Source organism: Geotrypetes seraphini, chromosome 9 (genome assembly GCF_902459505.1).
Source record: "Geotrypetes seraphini chromosome 9, aGeoSer1.1, whole genome shotgun sequence".
Lineage (NCBI taxonomy): Eukaryota > Metazoa > Chordata > Amphibia > Gymnophiona > Dermophiidae > Geotrypetes > Geotrypetes seraphini.
The window spans coordinates 14,634,998-14,652,007 of NC_047092.1; the positions used below are offsets into that span (position 1 = coordinate 14,634,998).

Sequence of the window (17,010 nt, forward strand, 5' to 3'; positions counted from 1 at the left end):
TTCATGCTTTCGTTGAAGGGTGTGTGCGCGTGGGGGAACCCCCCCAATACACTTACTACTTCTGCTGTCCTGGTGCTTTGACCACTTAGAACTCGCTCTGCTGCCTATTGCCTTCCCGATTCCAGTCTGAGGGGGGGTGGGGGGGAACCCTACCACCCCACCCCCACTATACTCATGCTCTGAATTCGAACATTGCCGCAACCCCCCTCCCCCACTACACATACAATTGCGCCCCAAAAATCCTGCTTCCTTCATGCGGGCACTTTTCGGTGCGCGCATTTGTCCTGCGCGCCACTGATGCTGTACCGTGGATTTAGGCCTCACTAGGCCTCCTGAACAAAGGTGCCGCTACAATAGGGCAGCTTTTCACTCGCCTAATTAGGTCAGATGCCTAAAATGCCTAACTCAACCCTAATCTCTGCCCTAATCCTGTGTATTTTTTGCATGGGAGGGCACCTCCACTTAGGCATCGCTAGGCATCCCAAGAGTTCGGCACTGAACTCTTAAATTGTTTAATGTTTGGGCTCTTTTCTTTTTTTTTATTAGCTGAAAACCAGCGTGGTCAATTAGCACGCCAATTAAAAAAGAAAAGTTAGGCACGGAAACTGAACTTAGGCATCGGTAGCTGGCTGAAATGAGGGTGTCTAGCGGCACCGTTTATAGAATATGGTCCTAATTGTCCACTTGCTAGGTCTCATTTTCATATAATTTTCATTTCTATGGCACTGGTTTGGCAGGTTAAAAGGTTGGGGGACAGCACATATTTCATGAACTGCCTTTATTTGTTAAAATGATGTTACATAAGAACATGAGAACTGACAATCCTGTTTCCAACAATGGCCAACCCAGGTCCTAAATACATGGCAGAAACCCAAAGAAGAGCAACATTCCAGGGCTGAGATTGTGATGTCATAATACCTCATTCCACCAATGCCCAAGAGCCAACCTCATCAGTGATGTCACAATGGCTTGACTGTCCTATACTTGGCTCACATAAGAACATAATAATTTCCGTACTAGGACAGACAGAAAGGTACATCAAGTCCAGTATCTTGTCTCCAACAGTGGCTAATCCAGGTCCCAAGTACCTCGCTAGATCCCAAGTAGTAAAACAGATTTTATGCTGCTTATCCTAGGAATAAGCAGTGGATTTCCCCAAGACATCTCAATAATGGCCTATGGACTTCTCTTTTAGGAAATTATCCAAGTCTTTTTAAAACCCTGCTAAACTACAAGTTATCATATCCAGGATCTGGGATCCTATAAAAAATTTCTCCAAATAGCTGTTGACATAGCCATAATCTCTGTCTCAAGAACGTCACTCCTATTGACTTAGGCAACCGAGATGTATTATGTCAACTTCCGATGCCCACCCTGCATCTGATCTGTAATGTCTCTTTAATTACAGACTGACCTCATCCTGATTTTTTTTGGGGGGGGTTTACTCCTCCCTCTTTTTCTCTTTTCTTTCCTCTCCAGGTTGTTCTTTAGTCCTTTATGGGACTGCCATGTACGACTGCCTGACTCAATATATTACTCGCTATTTCCTATCCTATGTTGTACTTTTGGACGGTCCTGTTTAGGCCGTATCATATCTGTATTATTGCTTCTATCTTTCTTTCTTTGTACTTGATAAAACTCCAATAAAAATATTTGAAATCATAAAACCCTGCTAAACTGATTTCACCACATTCTTCAGCAACAAATGCCAGAGTGTAATTACACCTTGTGTGAAGAAATATTTTCTCCAGTTTGTTTTAAAGCTACTACTTAGTAGCTTCATCACATGCCCCCTAGTCCTTGTATTTTTGGAAAAAGTGATCAAACGATTTACATCTGCCCTTTCCACTCCACTCAGTACTTTATAGATCTCTGTCATATCACCCCTGCGCCATCTCTTCTCCATTCTGAAGAGCCCTTTCATCATAGGGAAGTCATCCCAAACCTTATATCATAAAACAAGTTGGAAGACCTTGAACACTTATGATTTTAAAAAGTGTTTGAGGCTTCTGCAGAGGTGATGGGATAATCGCGGACCAGATGCCAGCGCGCCGACAACTCGGCGCAAGACAGAAGCGCGCGGGGGAAAATGTAATTTTTAAAGAGTTCCGACTGGGGGTTTGAGGTGGCAACCCCCCTACTTTATTGGTTAGTGTTCGCGCTGCCGTTGCGGGGGGGTGTGGGGGGTGAAACCCCCCACATTATAGAGAAAACTGAACTTTTCCCGAAAAAAATCAGAAAAAGTTCAGTTTTTGCTATAATGGAGGTTTCCAACCCCCCCGAACCTCCCCTCGCAACGGCAACGTGAACACTAACCAATAAAGTGGGGGGGTTGCCACCCCAAATCCCCCGTCAGACCTCTTTAAAAATGACTTTTTCCCCCGCGCGCTTCTGTCTTGCGCGAATTGTCGGCACTGGATTGTCAGCGCGCTGGCATCTTTCGCGCTACTGTCTATGAACCTTCTGCAGATGAGGACAGAGCTTGCAGGAACGGGGCAGAGACTGGAAAAGAACTCGCTGGGACTAGCATTTCCTAGTTTAAAATATAGTGCTACAAAGATACAGAGAAGACATCTTTTTCCACCCAACCGGCTGTTTCGCTAGCTATATAAAATGAAATGACTGATAGGTTGTTTAACTGGCTAAATCTAAAACCCTTTTATTTTACAAGGGTAAAGTACAGTGTGTGTATCAGCATGGCATAGCCATGAGCACCTTTCAACAGAAACAGCTTCCAGGGATCCCCTGGAAGGATTATAGACTGTCTTCTGCACTTTGAACAGAGACTTAAATATCATTCCTACAAAAGTCACACTGGTTCCAGAACATGGCTAGTCTCTCTTGGCTTCCTTCTTGGCTGTAGAGAGCACCACACCCATGTTATTCCACATCTCAGTGTACATGAGGGTCCCTGCTAGGACAAAGAGAGAGCCGATCCAGTGCCAGGCCGTGAAAGGATTCTTAAAATACAGGATCGAAAATATAAGGCTGACAAACTTGCGCAGAGTTACCACGAGGGTCACGGTGAGGGAGGTGCACTCCGTTGTGAGAATGAACACTCCACGAATGCATATATATCTACAGAGCAGGTTAAGGGGCACACAAGATGGGATGGAATAAATTGGCTAGCCACGTGCTTCAATCTCACCCCTCCCGGGCCACTTCCTTTCCTCATACCCTCTTCCCCTTCCAGTTGATACATTTGAATAAAAAATGTTGGACCATTTAGCACACTATTGCAAAAAAAAAAAAAAAAAAAGAGGGGTGGGGGGCAGCCCAAACCTTTATGCTTCTCCTCCCCCACAATATCTCTGCCAAGACAGAGCTTCTAGTAAGCATCCCCAGAACCAAAGAAATTTTGTTTGCACAATTTTCCCCCTTTTCCAAAGCTGCTGGAGAAAGATGCGCGATTCCTCACACGGAAAAGCAAATACCCAGATAACATGCCTAGAAGTGGGATACAATAGAACCAGAGCAGATGTTTTGGCTTTTCAGCAATTTTGTTCTTCTGCTCTGAACTTCTCCCCATGTCCAGGCCGACAGCAGTAAACTACAGACAAGCTTCTGCATTCCTGCCTCCAGGCTAACCGCTCCCGAGACAGATACATGAAAGGCCAACCTGCAAAATCTTTCGTCTAGCACAGGGGTAGGCAATTCCGGTCCTCGAGAGCCGGAACCAGGTCAGGTTTTCAGGATATCCACCATGAATATGCATCTCAAGGAGGCAGTGCCTGCAAATCCATTTCCTACATATTCATGGTGGATATCCTGAAAACCTGGCCTGGCTCCGGCTCTTGAGGACCGGAATTGCCTACCCCTGGACTCTAGCAGAAAAGAAAGCAGGTGACTCACCCCAAAACAAAAGATGGCTCTACTACTTGGTAAACATTGCCAGCCACAGGGAGCAGCTCCTACCTCGGTGCCCCAGTCAAAACAGAGCATTCAACACTAGAGACAAATTTAAAGGATACTGAGTGATGACATTCAACAGCAGGTAAGACCACATAATCGGCATCTTCAGCCCGAGGACTGGGACATGCAATGGCTCTGCAAAGCAAGAAAGAGCAATGTTTTATCTTTATTGCAATACATGTTACACCAGTGTTCTTCAACCACTGGTCCTTGGACCGGTGCCGGTCCGCAAATATTTCCTGCTGGTCCACAGGGCCAGCATGTACACTGAGCCCGAAACAGTGTTCTTCAACCACCAGTTCGCGGTGCAACCGATGCGGCCAGCTCCCTCTTCCTCAATGCTGCAGTGCACAAAGCCGCAGTCAGCGGCTCCTATGCGCGTCCTGCGCCTGAACCGGAAGCCGCTTCTCTGACGTCGCAATGTCACAGGGAAGGCTTCCAGATGAGGTGCGGGACATGTGAGGAGCCATTGCCCGTGGCTTTGTGCACTATGTCAGTGAGGAAGAGGGAGCCGGCCCGAAGATAATGTAGGGGGCAGCATAAAATGGCCAGGCGGGAGCAAGCCAGAAATTAAGGCACAGCATGGAGGGAGGGAGACAACAAAGGTAGAGGGAATGATTTTATTTTTGAATTTAGTGATTGAATTGTGTCAATTTTGACAATTTACATCTGCTGTCTGTATTTTGCACTGTTCAGGAAGAAATGCATTTGTTTCTTTTCCTCTGGGGTTGTACTGCATGCAGAGTCTTGAATCTTAGGGTTTGTTTGTATATATTAGTACTTTTAGTTTTCGGTCCCGTATTTGCATAGGGGCTATCTGTGATCTGGTAGGAATGAATATTCAGAAGCATACATACAGTGTGCTTTGTGTAGTTTAATTTTGTGGTTAACTATTTGTGTTGTTAATAAGATTATATTGTGTGTGTATATATGAAAAGTGAATGGAAAAAATAGTGTTACAATTGGTACTATTTTGGGGGCGGGGTCTGGGGCAGAGATGGGCGGGGTCTGGCCTACAACTTAGCCCAGTGTTCTTCAACCGCCAGTCCGCAGACCACAAAATAATTATTTTATTTCCGCCGGTCCATAGGTGTAAAAAGGCTGAAGAACACTGTGTTACACCATCCTTCAGGAGAGTGTGGCGCAGTGGTTAGACCTACAGCCTCAATACCCAGAGTTTGTGGGTTCAAACCCCGGCGTTGCTCCCTGTGACGTAGGGCAAGTCACTTAATCCTCCACTGCCCCAGGTACATTAGACAGATTATGAGTCCATTAAATTAGGACTGCCGCTATCTGTGTGGTCTTACTAAATGGATAAAGTGATCCAGGGAGCAGTGGAATACCACCGCAATCTGCCCAACCTCTGTTTCTAGAATCCTCTAATGCTGCCTCCTCTGAAATGAATAACTCTTGGCCACAGAGCAATTTGAAAACTAAAAAAAGACTTGTGAATTTAGCACCTCATGCTGACCTTGTAAGTCCTTCGGAATAAATAAAAAACAAAAACCACCCAAAAAACCCACAGGAGTTGATATTCAGAAGGATTTATGAGACTTTACTCAAACTGAAATTCAATTCTATGCCCCATAGCATTTCATTTGAAAGGTTCCACGCACTCGCAGATACATCCTGTTATGAAAACCATGGTGCAACCTCACCTTGAGTATTCTGTTCAATTCTGGTTGCCTTATCTCAAGAAAGATATTGTGGAACTACAAAAGGTTCAAAGAGCAACCAAGATGGTAAAGGGGATGGAACTCCCTCTCATATGAGGGAAGGCTAAGGAGGTTAGGGCTCTTCAGCTTGGAAAAATGACAGCTGAGAGGAGATAGGATCGAAGTCTACAAAATCCTGAGTGGTATAGAATGGGTACGAGTGGATCGAATTTTTACTCCATCAAAAATTACAAATACCAGTTGATGAAGTTACAGGGAGATACTTTTACAAGCAATAGGAGGAAATATTTTTTCACTCAGAGAATAGTTAAGCTCTGGAACGCATTGCCAGAGGTTGTGGTAACAGCAGTTAATGTAGATGAGTTTAAAAAAAAGGTTTGTACAAGTTCCTGGAGGAAAAATCCAGAGAGTCTGTTATTGAGACAGACATGGGGGAAGCCAGTGCTTGCCCTGGATCAGTGGCAAAGAATGTTACTACTATCTGGAGTTTTGCCGGGTACTTGAGACCTAGATTGGCCACCATGAAAACGTGATACTGGGCTAGATGGACCATTGCTCTGATGCAGATAATGCTATTCTTATGTGATCCTAATGAAATGCAGTAGAGAAAGCATAATATGAAAAAGAGAGTCCCCAAACCACCACCCAGACACATTTGAAAAGGAACAAGGAGGAGAAGGGAGGGGAGGGGAGGAAGATACGGAGAGTGTGCTTTAGCTTGTAACCTGCAATCACTGGGACAGATGTTATACATAGAACGCTACCGACTTACCAGACTGGCTGAAGAGAACAGCATGATTGTAGATATCAGGGGCAAAGAGGAGGAAGCCAGGCAGAGGCAAGCAATGCTGTATAGAAATGAGAAAAGAAAGATTATATACAAGAAGAAGATACTCTTCACAGGCTTGTACTAAACTTCAGGCCTTCAAAAGCAGCACCTTTAACTCAACTGATTCAAAAGCTGGCTGTGCACAAAAGACCCTGCTGTAGGGATATAACGGGGCATTATCCAGGCCCAGAATGAGAACCCAGCATGGCTCTCTTGGAGGTCACACAATCCCTTCCCTCCCACCCTTTCCCATGATCACTGCAGCAGACGTCAGCAGAACACAAAATGCTCACTAAAGCACTGGAAACTTATTAAACAGCTTTGTTTTCTTTTTGTAATTTTGAACAGTATTCATCAAACTTGCGGCCTTAGAAGTCTACCAGTCCTCCAGGCCTTCCTGCACTGTCCTCTCCTGTAGTCTGCGGAACCCACCCAGGCCTAATTATAGTTGGGCCAATGAGGTTAGGGGGTTTCTGGCCCGCTCCGACCATGAACCCAATGTGAAATTTGCAACCCCATTTGGAGAAGCCCCGATTCAGGGCCCACAGTGCAATTTTTAATGCTACTCATGGTAAGGAAGGCAGCTTTTGAACTTAGTCGAATTTTGAGACAACCAAGATGAAATACTGGTCTAAATGTTACCAAAACTCACACATTTAAGGTGCATAATAATCACAAGGATTCGCTCTCCTTTCAAGCCCAATAGCTTCCTCCTAATGTGACGTGGCCACTACTGGAGTAGAGGGAGCAGCCTAGTGGTTACAGCAGCTGTCTCAGCACCCTGAGCTTGTTGAGTTCAAGTTTCAAGTTTATTAGTGTTTTTCATTAATTGCTTAGTCATACTTCAAAGCGATGAACATAAATAATAAACATTAAAAATTACAATATTAAAGAGTAATACAATATTTAACATAGACTTAAAATCAAACCAGACTATTCACAAACTTCACAAACAAGAAAAAAGGGATTTGAACTACAAAGTATTATAAAAAGAATAGTCAGGGAAAAAACACAAGGTAGGGGATATAAGAACATAAGCAGTGCCTCCGCCGGGTCAGACCATAGGTCCATCCTGCCCAGCAGTCCGCTCCCGCGGCGGCCCAAACAGGTCACGACCTGTCTAAATCACCCGAAGAGGCCCCCATGCCACCTCGGTTTCCTAATTGAATCCTATCTTCCCATCAAAGTCCTAGCCCTCCGGTCTTGCACCTGCACGACCTGGTTGGGTTTCTACATTTATTTTCTGGTTAGCTTTCTCAGTATCCCACGATCCCTTTATCCCTCAGGAATCCGTCCAATCCCTGTTTGAATCCCTGTACCGTACTCTGCCTGATCACTTCCTCCGGTAGCGCATTCCAAGTGTCCACGACCCTCTGGGTGAAAAAAAACTTCCTTGCATTCGTTCTGAACCTATTTCCCTTCAGTTTCTCCGAGTGCCCCCTCGTACCTGTTGTCCCCTTCAGCCTGAAGAATCTGTCCCTATCCACCCTCTTTATGCCCCTCATGATCTTGAAGGTCTCTATCATATCTCCCCTGAGCCTCCTTTTTTCCAGAGAAATTCATTAATCAAAATCATCATAATTAATAAATCCAAGGGTGAGAATTATCACTCAAAAGCATCTTTGAAAAAAAATGTTTTTAAATTAGTCTTAAATTTATCAAGATCGCGTTCTTCTCTCAAATAGATTGGAAGAGAGTTCCAGACTTGAGGGGCCGTAACGGAAAAAATAAATTGACATCTAGTGTTGATGATCTTGAGAGAGGGAATTGTCAATAAATGTTGTTCGTTTGACTGTAATATTCCATTCGAGGAATAAGGAATTAATAATTTAAAAATAAATGCAGGAGTTTTAAAGAGTAATGATTTGAAAGTGAGCAAGCATAATTTGTAAGTTATTCTATGAGATACCGGAAGCCAAGGGGCATTCTTAAGAAGTGGTGTTACGTGATCAAATTTCTTTGTTTTTGTTATAAGCTTGATGGAAGTATTTTGTATAATTTGTAATCGTCTAATTTCACTTTGTGCAATTCCTTTAAAAGGGGCGTTACAATAATCGATTTTGGAGATCACCAAGGAGTGGATAAGAATATTGAGTGATTTAGAGCAGAGGTATTGCGAAAGGGATCGAATTTGACGAAGTCTATAGAAAGACGATTTGATAATACTACCAAGATGATCATGAAAAGTTAATTTATTGTCAATTCCCACTGAAGTTCCTTGTGACTCTTCATTGCTCCAGGTAAACTGAATTGATTGTGTAAACCAGAGGTGTCAAACTCAAATCACATAAGGGGCCGAAATCTAAAACACAGGCTAAGTCGTGGGATGGATTTTTTATTAAGATACTTACTCCCTCCTTTGCTGACGCATAGCGTGGGCCCCAGCGCCGGCTTCAACGCTCACAAGACTTCTGTGAGTGTCGGATCAATCGCCAGCACCAAAACCCATGCTACGTGCCAGCAAAGGAGGGAGTTAGTCTTAGTAGAAGTATAGGGATGCAACCTCTCCAACCCCACGCTGGCCACAAAATAAATAAAAAAGACTTTTCCTTTCTTTTAGGTCCTAGCTCACGCTTGCTGTCTAACATCAGCTCTGGCAGGATATATATTTCAAATCTGACACATTGTAATCACAAAGTAGAAAATAAAATTATTTTTTCTACCTTTTGTTGTCTGTCATTTTGCTTTTAGTCCCAGTTTCTCTTTCTGATTTTGTTTATCTTCTAATTCTCTTTCCAGTGTCTGCTGTCCACTTTTTTTCTCCTCTTCTCTCTTGCTCCAGTCCCTGTCTCCAACATATTGATTTTTCCCTTTCAACTTTTCTTTTCTGCCTCTAACAACTCAAATCTCGCCCTCTTTCTCATCCTTCTCCTTTTTAAATTTTCAGCTACCTATCAATTTTCCATCTCCAGATCCAACTTCTCTCCTTTTCTCTTCCCAACTGCCCCTCATCCCATCTCTCCCCCTGTCTGCCTGCCTGCCTCCCTCCCCCCAGGTCCACCATTTCTTCCTTTCTCTTCCCAACGGTTCTCCCTTCAAGTATCTTTTTCCCTCTTCCTCCACACTACCCCAAGTCCAACCTCTCTCCCTTCATCTCGCTCTCTTCACCGCCCAGCATGCTTTTCCTTCCAGCACTGGTCCTTCTCTCCTCACAGCCCAGCTTGCCTTTCCCTCCAGCGCCGGTCCCTCTCTCCTCACAGTCCAGCATGCCTTTTCCTCCAGTGCAGGTCCCTCTCTCCTCACAGCCCGGCGTGCCTTTCTCTCCGGTGCCGATCTAATGTCGCTGCCAAGCCAAGCCAAGTCTGCCGGCCTCAGCGATTCGGCAGTGTTGTACGTGGCTCCCCCTCCTGCTTTTCGCCTGCCACGGTCTGTCTCCAATGACGTGCAACTTCCTGTTTCCGCCCGGATGGACCGCGGCAGACGGAAGACAGGAGGGAGAGCCACGGACAACACTGCCGAATCACTGCCAAAGCAGGCAGACTTTCCGGCATGACAGCGACGTCGGACCGGCACGGGAGGGAGGACATGCTGAGCTGTGAGAAGGGGAAGTTCGGAAGCATTGCCGCGGGCCACATAAAAAGGCCAGGCGGGCCGGATTCGGCCCATAGGCCTTGTGTTTGACACGTGGTGTAAACCACACAGAAAAAGCAGTGTATGACTTCCCACCCCCTTTACCGGATTCTGACACATGAGCTTTCATTCCCACCTACCTAGAATCATTCCTCTAATCTATCAGAACCCCCACCACCACAATTCAGCAAAGCCCAGTAATGTGGTGTCAACCACAACTATCAGGTGGGACTTCCTCCAAGACTAGGGGCTAGAGTCACTAATAATAGCGACTCAATCGCTGTGGGCCGATTCTCTGGCCAATTTTCCAACAGCGATTGATTCACTATTAAGTTTGCATGCAAATGATTTGCACGGAGGTGCAAGTCATTTGCATGCAAACCCTCTGACTCAATTGCTCAGTGAGCGATTGAGACGTGCACAGAGCCCTAACAGTAGTTTCAGGAGAAGCAGTCTCCTGTCACTGCTGCCAGGGCTTCTGCCGGGTTGTGTTTTTTTTTTCCATTTTCTTTAATAGCACAGGACTACAGCAGTCGGGTTTTAGGATTGGTAAAACCCGATGCAAAATAGCCAAGCAATGTAAATGAATCAATCGCTTGGCTATTTTGCATGGAGGTTTACTAATTTGCATGGCCGGATCGGAAAGTTTTGTGGATCGGGTCGGTTAGCAGCGATCGCTGCTACACCTGTGGAAACAGGTCTAGCGACGATCGCTCACTTTACTAAATTGGGGCTTATCTCTGCAATCACCAAGGCAGCCCCCGCCTAGATTCTTGAGGACTGAAGCCCTCCACATATCTGCAGCAGGGATCCAGCATTGCAAACTTCTCCCCACTCCAGAACAAGCCTAATCATTCCGTACCACTTTGCCAGAACGGGCCCCTAAGCATACTGGCGACTGAAAAGTTTAATTATCTGTTGCAGAGAGCAACTCTGAGCAAATTAAAAGCACAACCCTGCTGGTAATGCAGATTCTGTGTGCGTTTCCTGTTCACAGACATTCATAACCAGTCAGATCAGTTTGTGCCCACATTTACTTAATGCTACTATTCTCCATTTCTACCTAATTAGTGGATCAAACATGAAAAGCACTTTATTTTGATCTATAAGAACTGCCATCTCCGGATCAGACCTTCGGTCCATCAAGTCCGGCGATCTCGTCTTTAATACAAAATTGTTAAAAATGTCTACTGATTTTCACTTGGATTTCAGATTCAACTCTCTCCCCCTCCCTCCAATGACAACCTTGGGAGATATTAGTGAGAGATAGAGACTGATTATGAAAAGTCTGACGCACATTTTATCCTTGGTGGTAGAACATTAAGAAAGATTCAGCTGTTCGGTGACAGATGTAATGGACATACAAAGGCACTCTGGGAACAGCAGGATGCCTGCCTGCTCCCTGTGTCACAGATGCAGACGCAAACATCTGGAAGCTCATTATGGAGAGATGGGTGTGTGAATACAGTGAGAGGAGTGTGTGTGTGGGGGGGGGGGGGGAGAGATTATCTGAAAGTGACTATTAACTTGCGATAGACATGGTTTCTGTTCTATGACCAACTGTGACACAGATGTCTTTAGAACTTGGAACCTCTCTCTTTGAGGTTCTCCTGGATGCGCTCATAGGACATCCTGATCATTTCACCCTGTTAATCATTTTACATCCCAACCTTTTCTGCGCAGCAGCAGCGAGCAGATCACTGCCGGAAACCATCTGGCAGCTAACAGAATGCTGGGCATCATTAAGAAGGGAATTACAACCAGGACGAAGGAAGTCATCATGCCACTATATCATGCAATGGTGCGCCCGCATCTAGAGTACTGCGTCCAATATTGGTCGCCGTACCTCAAGAAAGACATGGCGATACTTGAGAAGGTCCAGAGAAGAGCTACGAAAATGATAAATGGTATGGAGGACTGTTCATACGCTGACAGGCTGGACAAGCTGGGGCTCTTCTCCCTGGAAAAGAGGAGGCTTAGGAGGGACATGATAGAAACTTTCAAGATCATGAAGGGCATGGAGAAGGTAGACAAGGATAGATTCTTCAAACTACGGGGAACCACAGGCACAAGAGGGCACTCAGAGAAACTGGAAGGGGAGAAGTTTAGAACAAATGCCAGGAGGTTCTTCTTCACACAGAGGGTTGTGGACACATGGAACGCGCTCCCGGAGGAAGTGGTCGGGCAGAGTACGCTACAGGGATTCAAAGAGGGATTGGATGGATTCCTGAAGGATAGGGGGATTGAGGGATACAGATAAGGGTAGATAAGAGTATGGAAAGAGTATAGATGAAAACAAGGGGGCTATAGGACTAAATCAAGATAACATGACAGGTCATGGACCTGATGGGCCGCCGCAGGTGCGGACTGCTTGGCGCGATAGACCTCTGGTCTGACCCAGCGGAGGCAAATTCTTATGTTCAGATCCTTACATTGTAAAATAACGCTTCTCTGGGATGCTTGCCAAACTGTTGGTAAATTATTTCTTGGAAAATTCCCATTCTGGCTGACATCAGGAGGGCGAAGGTCAAGAACGTAATACCTGCATAAAAAAAAAGATTACTATGCTATCAGAAAAGACCTAGGGCACAGTTCAAAGCCAGGTGTTCACTCTTCTGATATTCTACATTAAGGTGAAGCTTCATAAGTGGACATTCAACACTAAAGATGTAGCCCACGGCCGACTCAGAATTATCCCAGGAGTCAGAAAGCTCACTGAAAAGCCCCAGCTTTCCAAACAGGTGCATTAGAGAATGACACGGTGAAAAATTCTGTCCCCGTCACCGCCCCGTCCCTGGACCACCATCCTCTGCACCGCCCCGTCCCGTCTCCGCTGTCCCTTTCACCGCCCCGTCCCCGTCTCTGTTGTTCTCTTCACTGCCCCATCACCGTCCCCGCTGTCTCTTTCACTGCCCCGTCCCCATCCCCAGCGTCTTCTCCTCTCCATCCCCCCACCCCCAGCACCCTTCACGCGGTCCAGCAGCTCCCTCCCGCCTGCCAGCCGTGCATTTCCCTCCCTCCCTCCTTTTCCTTTACCTTTTCTTCTTAAAACTGGCGATTTCTATAAGGCTACGAGCTGTACTACAGCCGGAGCCTTGAAGTTGCGTCGGGTTGCCTGCTAGAAGTCCCCTCCGATGCAACCGGAAACAGTAAGTTGCATCAGAGGAGACTTTTACCTGCAGGCAACGCGACGCGACTTCAAGGCTCCGGCTGTAATACAGCTCGTAGCCTTATAGAAATTGCCAGTTTTAAGAAGAAAAGGTAAGGGAAAAGGAGGGAGGGAGATGCATGGACGGCCGGCGGGAGAGAGTGGTCTGCTGGTTCAAACGCTCGTTCACCGCGCGTTCACTCCTTGTTCACCGCCCCGTGCTACCATTCACCGCTCCACGGGGCGGTGAATGGCCTCGTCCCCGAACTCGCGGTGACCATTTTTTTGGGTCGTTTTGGCGGGTTATTCGCGGCTAGCCGCAGGAAACCACCACCGTGCCATTCTCTAATGTGCATTATTCTTCTCTTAAATAAGACCTGTAATCCAGGTCTATTCCCCACGTTTACATTGGTTATCTTTTGGGTGACTTTTCAATCTGGCAGTACACGACAAACTGCCTTGGGTGGAAGCCTCACCCCTACTCACCTAAGAGCCACCACAAAAACGCGTTGAATCCCTCCTCCTCACTGGAATTTGCTTGGGATGCCTGGTGGAGCGGGGACAGAGAAAAGGCAGTCGTACGTGTTATGACGGCAAACAGGATTTAGCTCTGAAACCTCCCAAAATGGGTTGTAAAAGCATGCAAACTAGATGTGTGAGGATCCCAGAAACTTAACATTCATATCAGTCCTGGATCTGAATAATACAAAGCTTAATGTGGATTTATACAGCAGCTTCCATTCAAATGTTTGGTTTTTGATATCAAACACCTATCTAGCAAAGTGTGCTTTAACAAGAGCAGCAATACGGAAAAACTTGGGTGTCTTGATGATGAGACGATAATTCTATAAGGGAGCACTTCTTTGGAGTCTATTCTATAAGGACAAGAGCCACCTAATTTCCTTTATAGAATATCAGTGTAAGAAGTCAAAAATGCCCCTATATTTTAAGAATAAACATGTGTAAATTGTCTCACCTAAACTGTAACCCCCCCCCCCAAACACACACAAGTCAAACTGTTCTCTAATTTACATGTGTATCTGTGCACCCGCCCATGTGAACACTGAAATGTCTATATTATGAATGGGGCAAAGAAAGGGATATGGACGTCACTGTGACAGCAGAGGATTGTCCATGTTAGAAAATGGCCACATAAACCTCCGTGTGGAGTGGAGAAATAGCCTAATGGTTAGAGCAGCAAGCTGAGAACCAGAGAACCCAGGTTCAAATCCTACTTTTTTTTTTTTTTTTCTCTCTCTCTTTTAAACAGTGAGCCCTCCAGGGACAGAAAAATACCTGTACTCAGGGTTCACAATTTTTAAAAAAAATCACAAACAACTGAAGGAGGATATGAACCATGGTCTCCTGACTCAAACCCTTGCACTAACTCAGTGTCTCGCAATTTTTATCAGCTGCGGTACACTAAACATAGTGGCTGTGGCTCGAGGCATCTGGAAGTGTGCGGATGTTGACGTCCTGAGCCGCCAGTGGGGGGGGGGGGGGTGCCGGAAGGGAATACCTCCGGAGATTTCAGGTGTGCTGCGAGACGCCGGGGAGAAAGAGAGTCGCTGGCGTCAGCTGATTGCCTACAGGATATGCCTCTCGCCGGAAGGGCTAAATGAATCCAGCTATTGGATGACGCTAGCGGAGTGACTGGTTTTATTTCTGGTTTTCGTTTTTTTTCTGTTTCTGATCAGCTTTTTCAAATTATGACGTCAGGGTTTTCCCCCCGATTTCAGCGCTGCAACGCCATGGCCATTTTGTGCTCGACGCTTAGAAAGACGGTTAAATGTATACTTTAGTTGGCTGGGTAAGCTAATGTTTTAACGTATATTTTTTGTAGGTTTTTTTTAATTGAATATCTATATACACACACTGTAGATAGCTTATTGTGCCTGTTTTTGCTTTTTTAGAGACCCGGTATTAACCCCGACCCTGATGAAAGTTTGAAACGCGTCAGCGGGGACCAGAACACCACATAAAACAGTGCATAAAGCAGTCTATCAATTTGTGCAAAAAAAAGTCATAAAAAGAATCATGTAAGTAATAAGTATTAATATTTAACTTAAATATTATTAGACACTGACAGTAAATGGATCAGTGAGGAGTTTTACCACTCCGTGCCAAGCTGCTCAGGTGGCATTCTGATGATCCTTAGTCTGGAGCGCTGAGATAGGTTAGTTATTCTGAATGTTATACTGTGCCTATCTGTGGTTGTGATATATCTCGCCGCAGGAAGCACATCCTGTAGGCAGTCAGCTGGCCTTTCCTCCTCCCCGGCGTCTCACAGCACACCTGAAATCTCTGGAGGCACACAGTTTGCGATACACTGCTCTAGCCATTACGATGCTACTCCCTTCCATATGGACGTCTATTAAGCCAGAGGGTGAGGAAGATGGAAGGGGCTTGCTGCTACCACGGTAGCCCATCAAGCACCACAGAGGGACAGATTTTTAAGAAGGCAACTACAAAGTCCAATGGCGGATTGTGAGGGGTACCAGTATTTTAATGCTAAGGGTTCTTCACTCCACATGTGCTATCAGTGGAAGAGTTGGTAACAGATCGTAGAAGAAGACACTACACTCTGCCTGGACGTGACCCAACGATGGCTTCTTACCACTTGCTTAGCAGACATGAAAGTGCAGATGAAAATTCCCACCGATACCAGAGCTATAGACAAATACTTTGATGTACTATATCTGCGAAAATAAGAACAACATAAATAGACATAGCAATCCCCATTTCCCAGATCACATCAGAGTAAGAAGGACAAACTAACGGTTTGGGATCTGAACCGGTAGGAAGTATTACACCTGGCATGTGGCCATATCTCACCACGCCCTGGAACAGATCAAGAGAATTCAAGACAATACAACTCAGCACATAGAGGGTGAAGTCTGCTGTCTAACTAGGAGGAAAGGGGTGGGAGGGATTGAAGGGGGAAAGCGATATAGAAAACATCTTTCCAGACCCTAAAGCCAGCAGAGGCACTCAAACCACTCAGGTGTGCTCTCTGGGGTAGAAACGGGCTTGCAGTTCTGTCCAATCCATCATAAAATCCTAATCCTTTATTTGTTCTGAATAAATTGTAAACTCTGTCGATCAGGGTCTGACTCACATGTGTTTTGTGGACAGCACGGCATACATTTAGTAGAGCTAATGATAAATAGAAGTAAAAATTGGAGAGAAAAAGGGTCCCACTTTCACCCTATTTCATTTTTAACCTCTTCTGTTTGCATGCACAGAAAGCTACCACCTTCCCCAGCCTGCGCTCTCCTCTCGGTCCTCCCCGGAAGGAGCGGAAGGTTCCCCCGCTCCCAGACCCGGCCAAAAGGAATGAAGGTCCCGCTGCTGCAACACGCGGCACGGAACTGGAGCAGCAAGACAGAGCGCGAGACGTGACCTCCCGAGCCCCCAGGTACGCTGAGGAGAAGCCTCCTAATAGGAAAAGTCACCCCCCCCACCACCCCCGTCTCCCTTGGCAGTCCAGTAGCGGCACCTGAGTCCACACCAGCACTCCTCAACCGCCGTTCCGCAAAACAATTCCTCCATTTCTGCCGGTCCATAGGTACAAAAAGGTTGAAAAACAGTTCTAAAGCATTATGTCGCACTGTACTGGAAAGAAAAATAATCTGTCATTTTCTTCTGGGCTGCAGTTCTTTCATATGTTTTAGTGATGTACGCATTTTGATACTGTATCACCGGCACGCCACGCTCCTTGTAGGCGGAGCCTGCATGTCCGTTGTAGCCGAACAAACCTACAGCTAAAAGCGGCTCTGGGGACCAAATGGTTTGTCCGTTATATGTGACTGCTGGACACGATGGACCTCAGCAGAGGCATTGCTTATGTTCTTATGACATTCCGCTATATGCGG

At 45.8% G+C, this 17,010-nt stretch overlaps 1 protein-coding gene across 1 annotated transcript in view; it reads right to left on the minus strand.

Annotated features, from left to right (window-relative positions):
- Window positions 1-2,643: 2,643 nt before the first annotated feature.
- Window positions 2,644-17,010, minus strand: part of SLC35B4 (solute carrier family 35 member B4) — a 28,766-nt gene continuing 14,399 nt past the window's right edge. Inside the window, exons 5-10 of the mRNA XM_033957502.1 lie at window positions 15,753-15,834; window positions 13,622-13,682; window positions 12,420-12,529; window positions 6,361-6,436; window positions 3,972-4,047; window positions 2,644-3,078 (exon numbers count right to left, since the gene is read on the minus strand). Coding sequence (XP_033813393.1) covers window positions 2,832-3,078; window positions 3,972-4,047; window positions 6,361-6,436; window positions 12,420-12,529; window positions 13,622-13,682; window positions 15,753-15,834 — 652 coding nt within the window. The 3' untranslated portion in view covers window positions 2,644-2,831. The remainder of the gene's footprint in view (window positions 3,079-3,971; window positions 4,048-6,360; window positions 6,437-12,419; window positions 12,530-13,621; window positions 13,683-15,752; window positions 15,835-17,010) is intronic.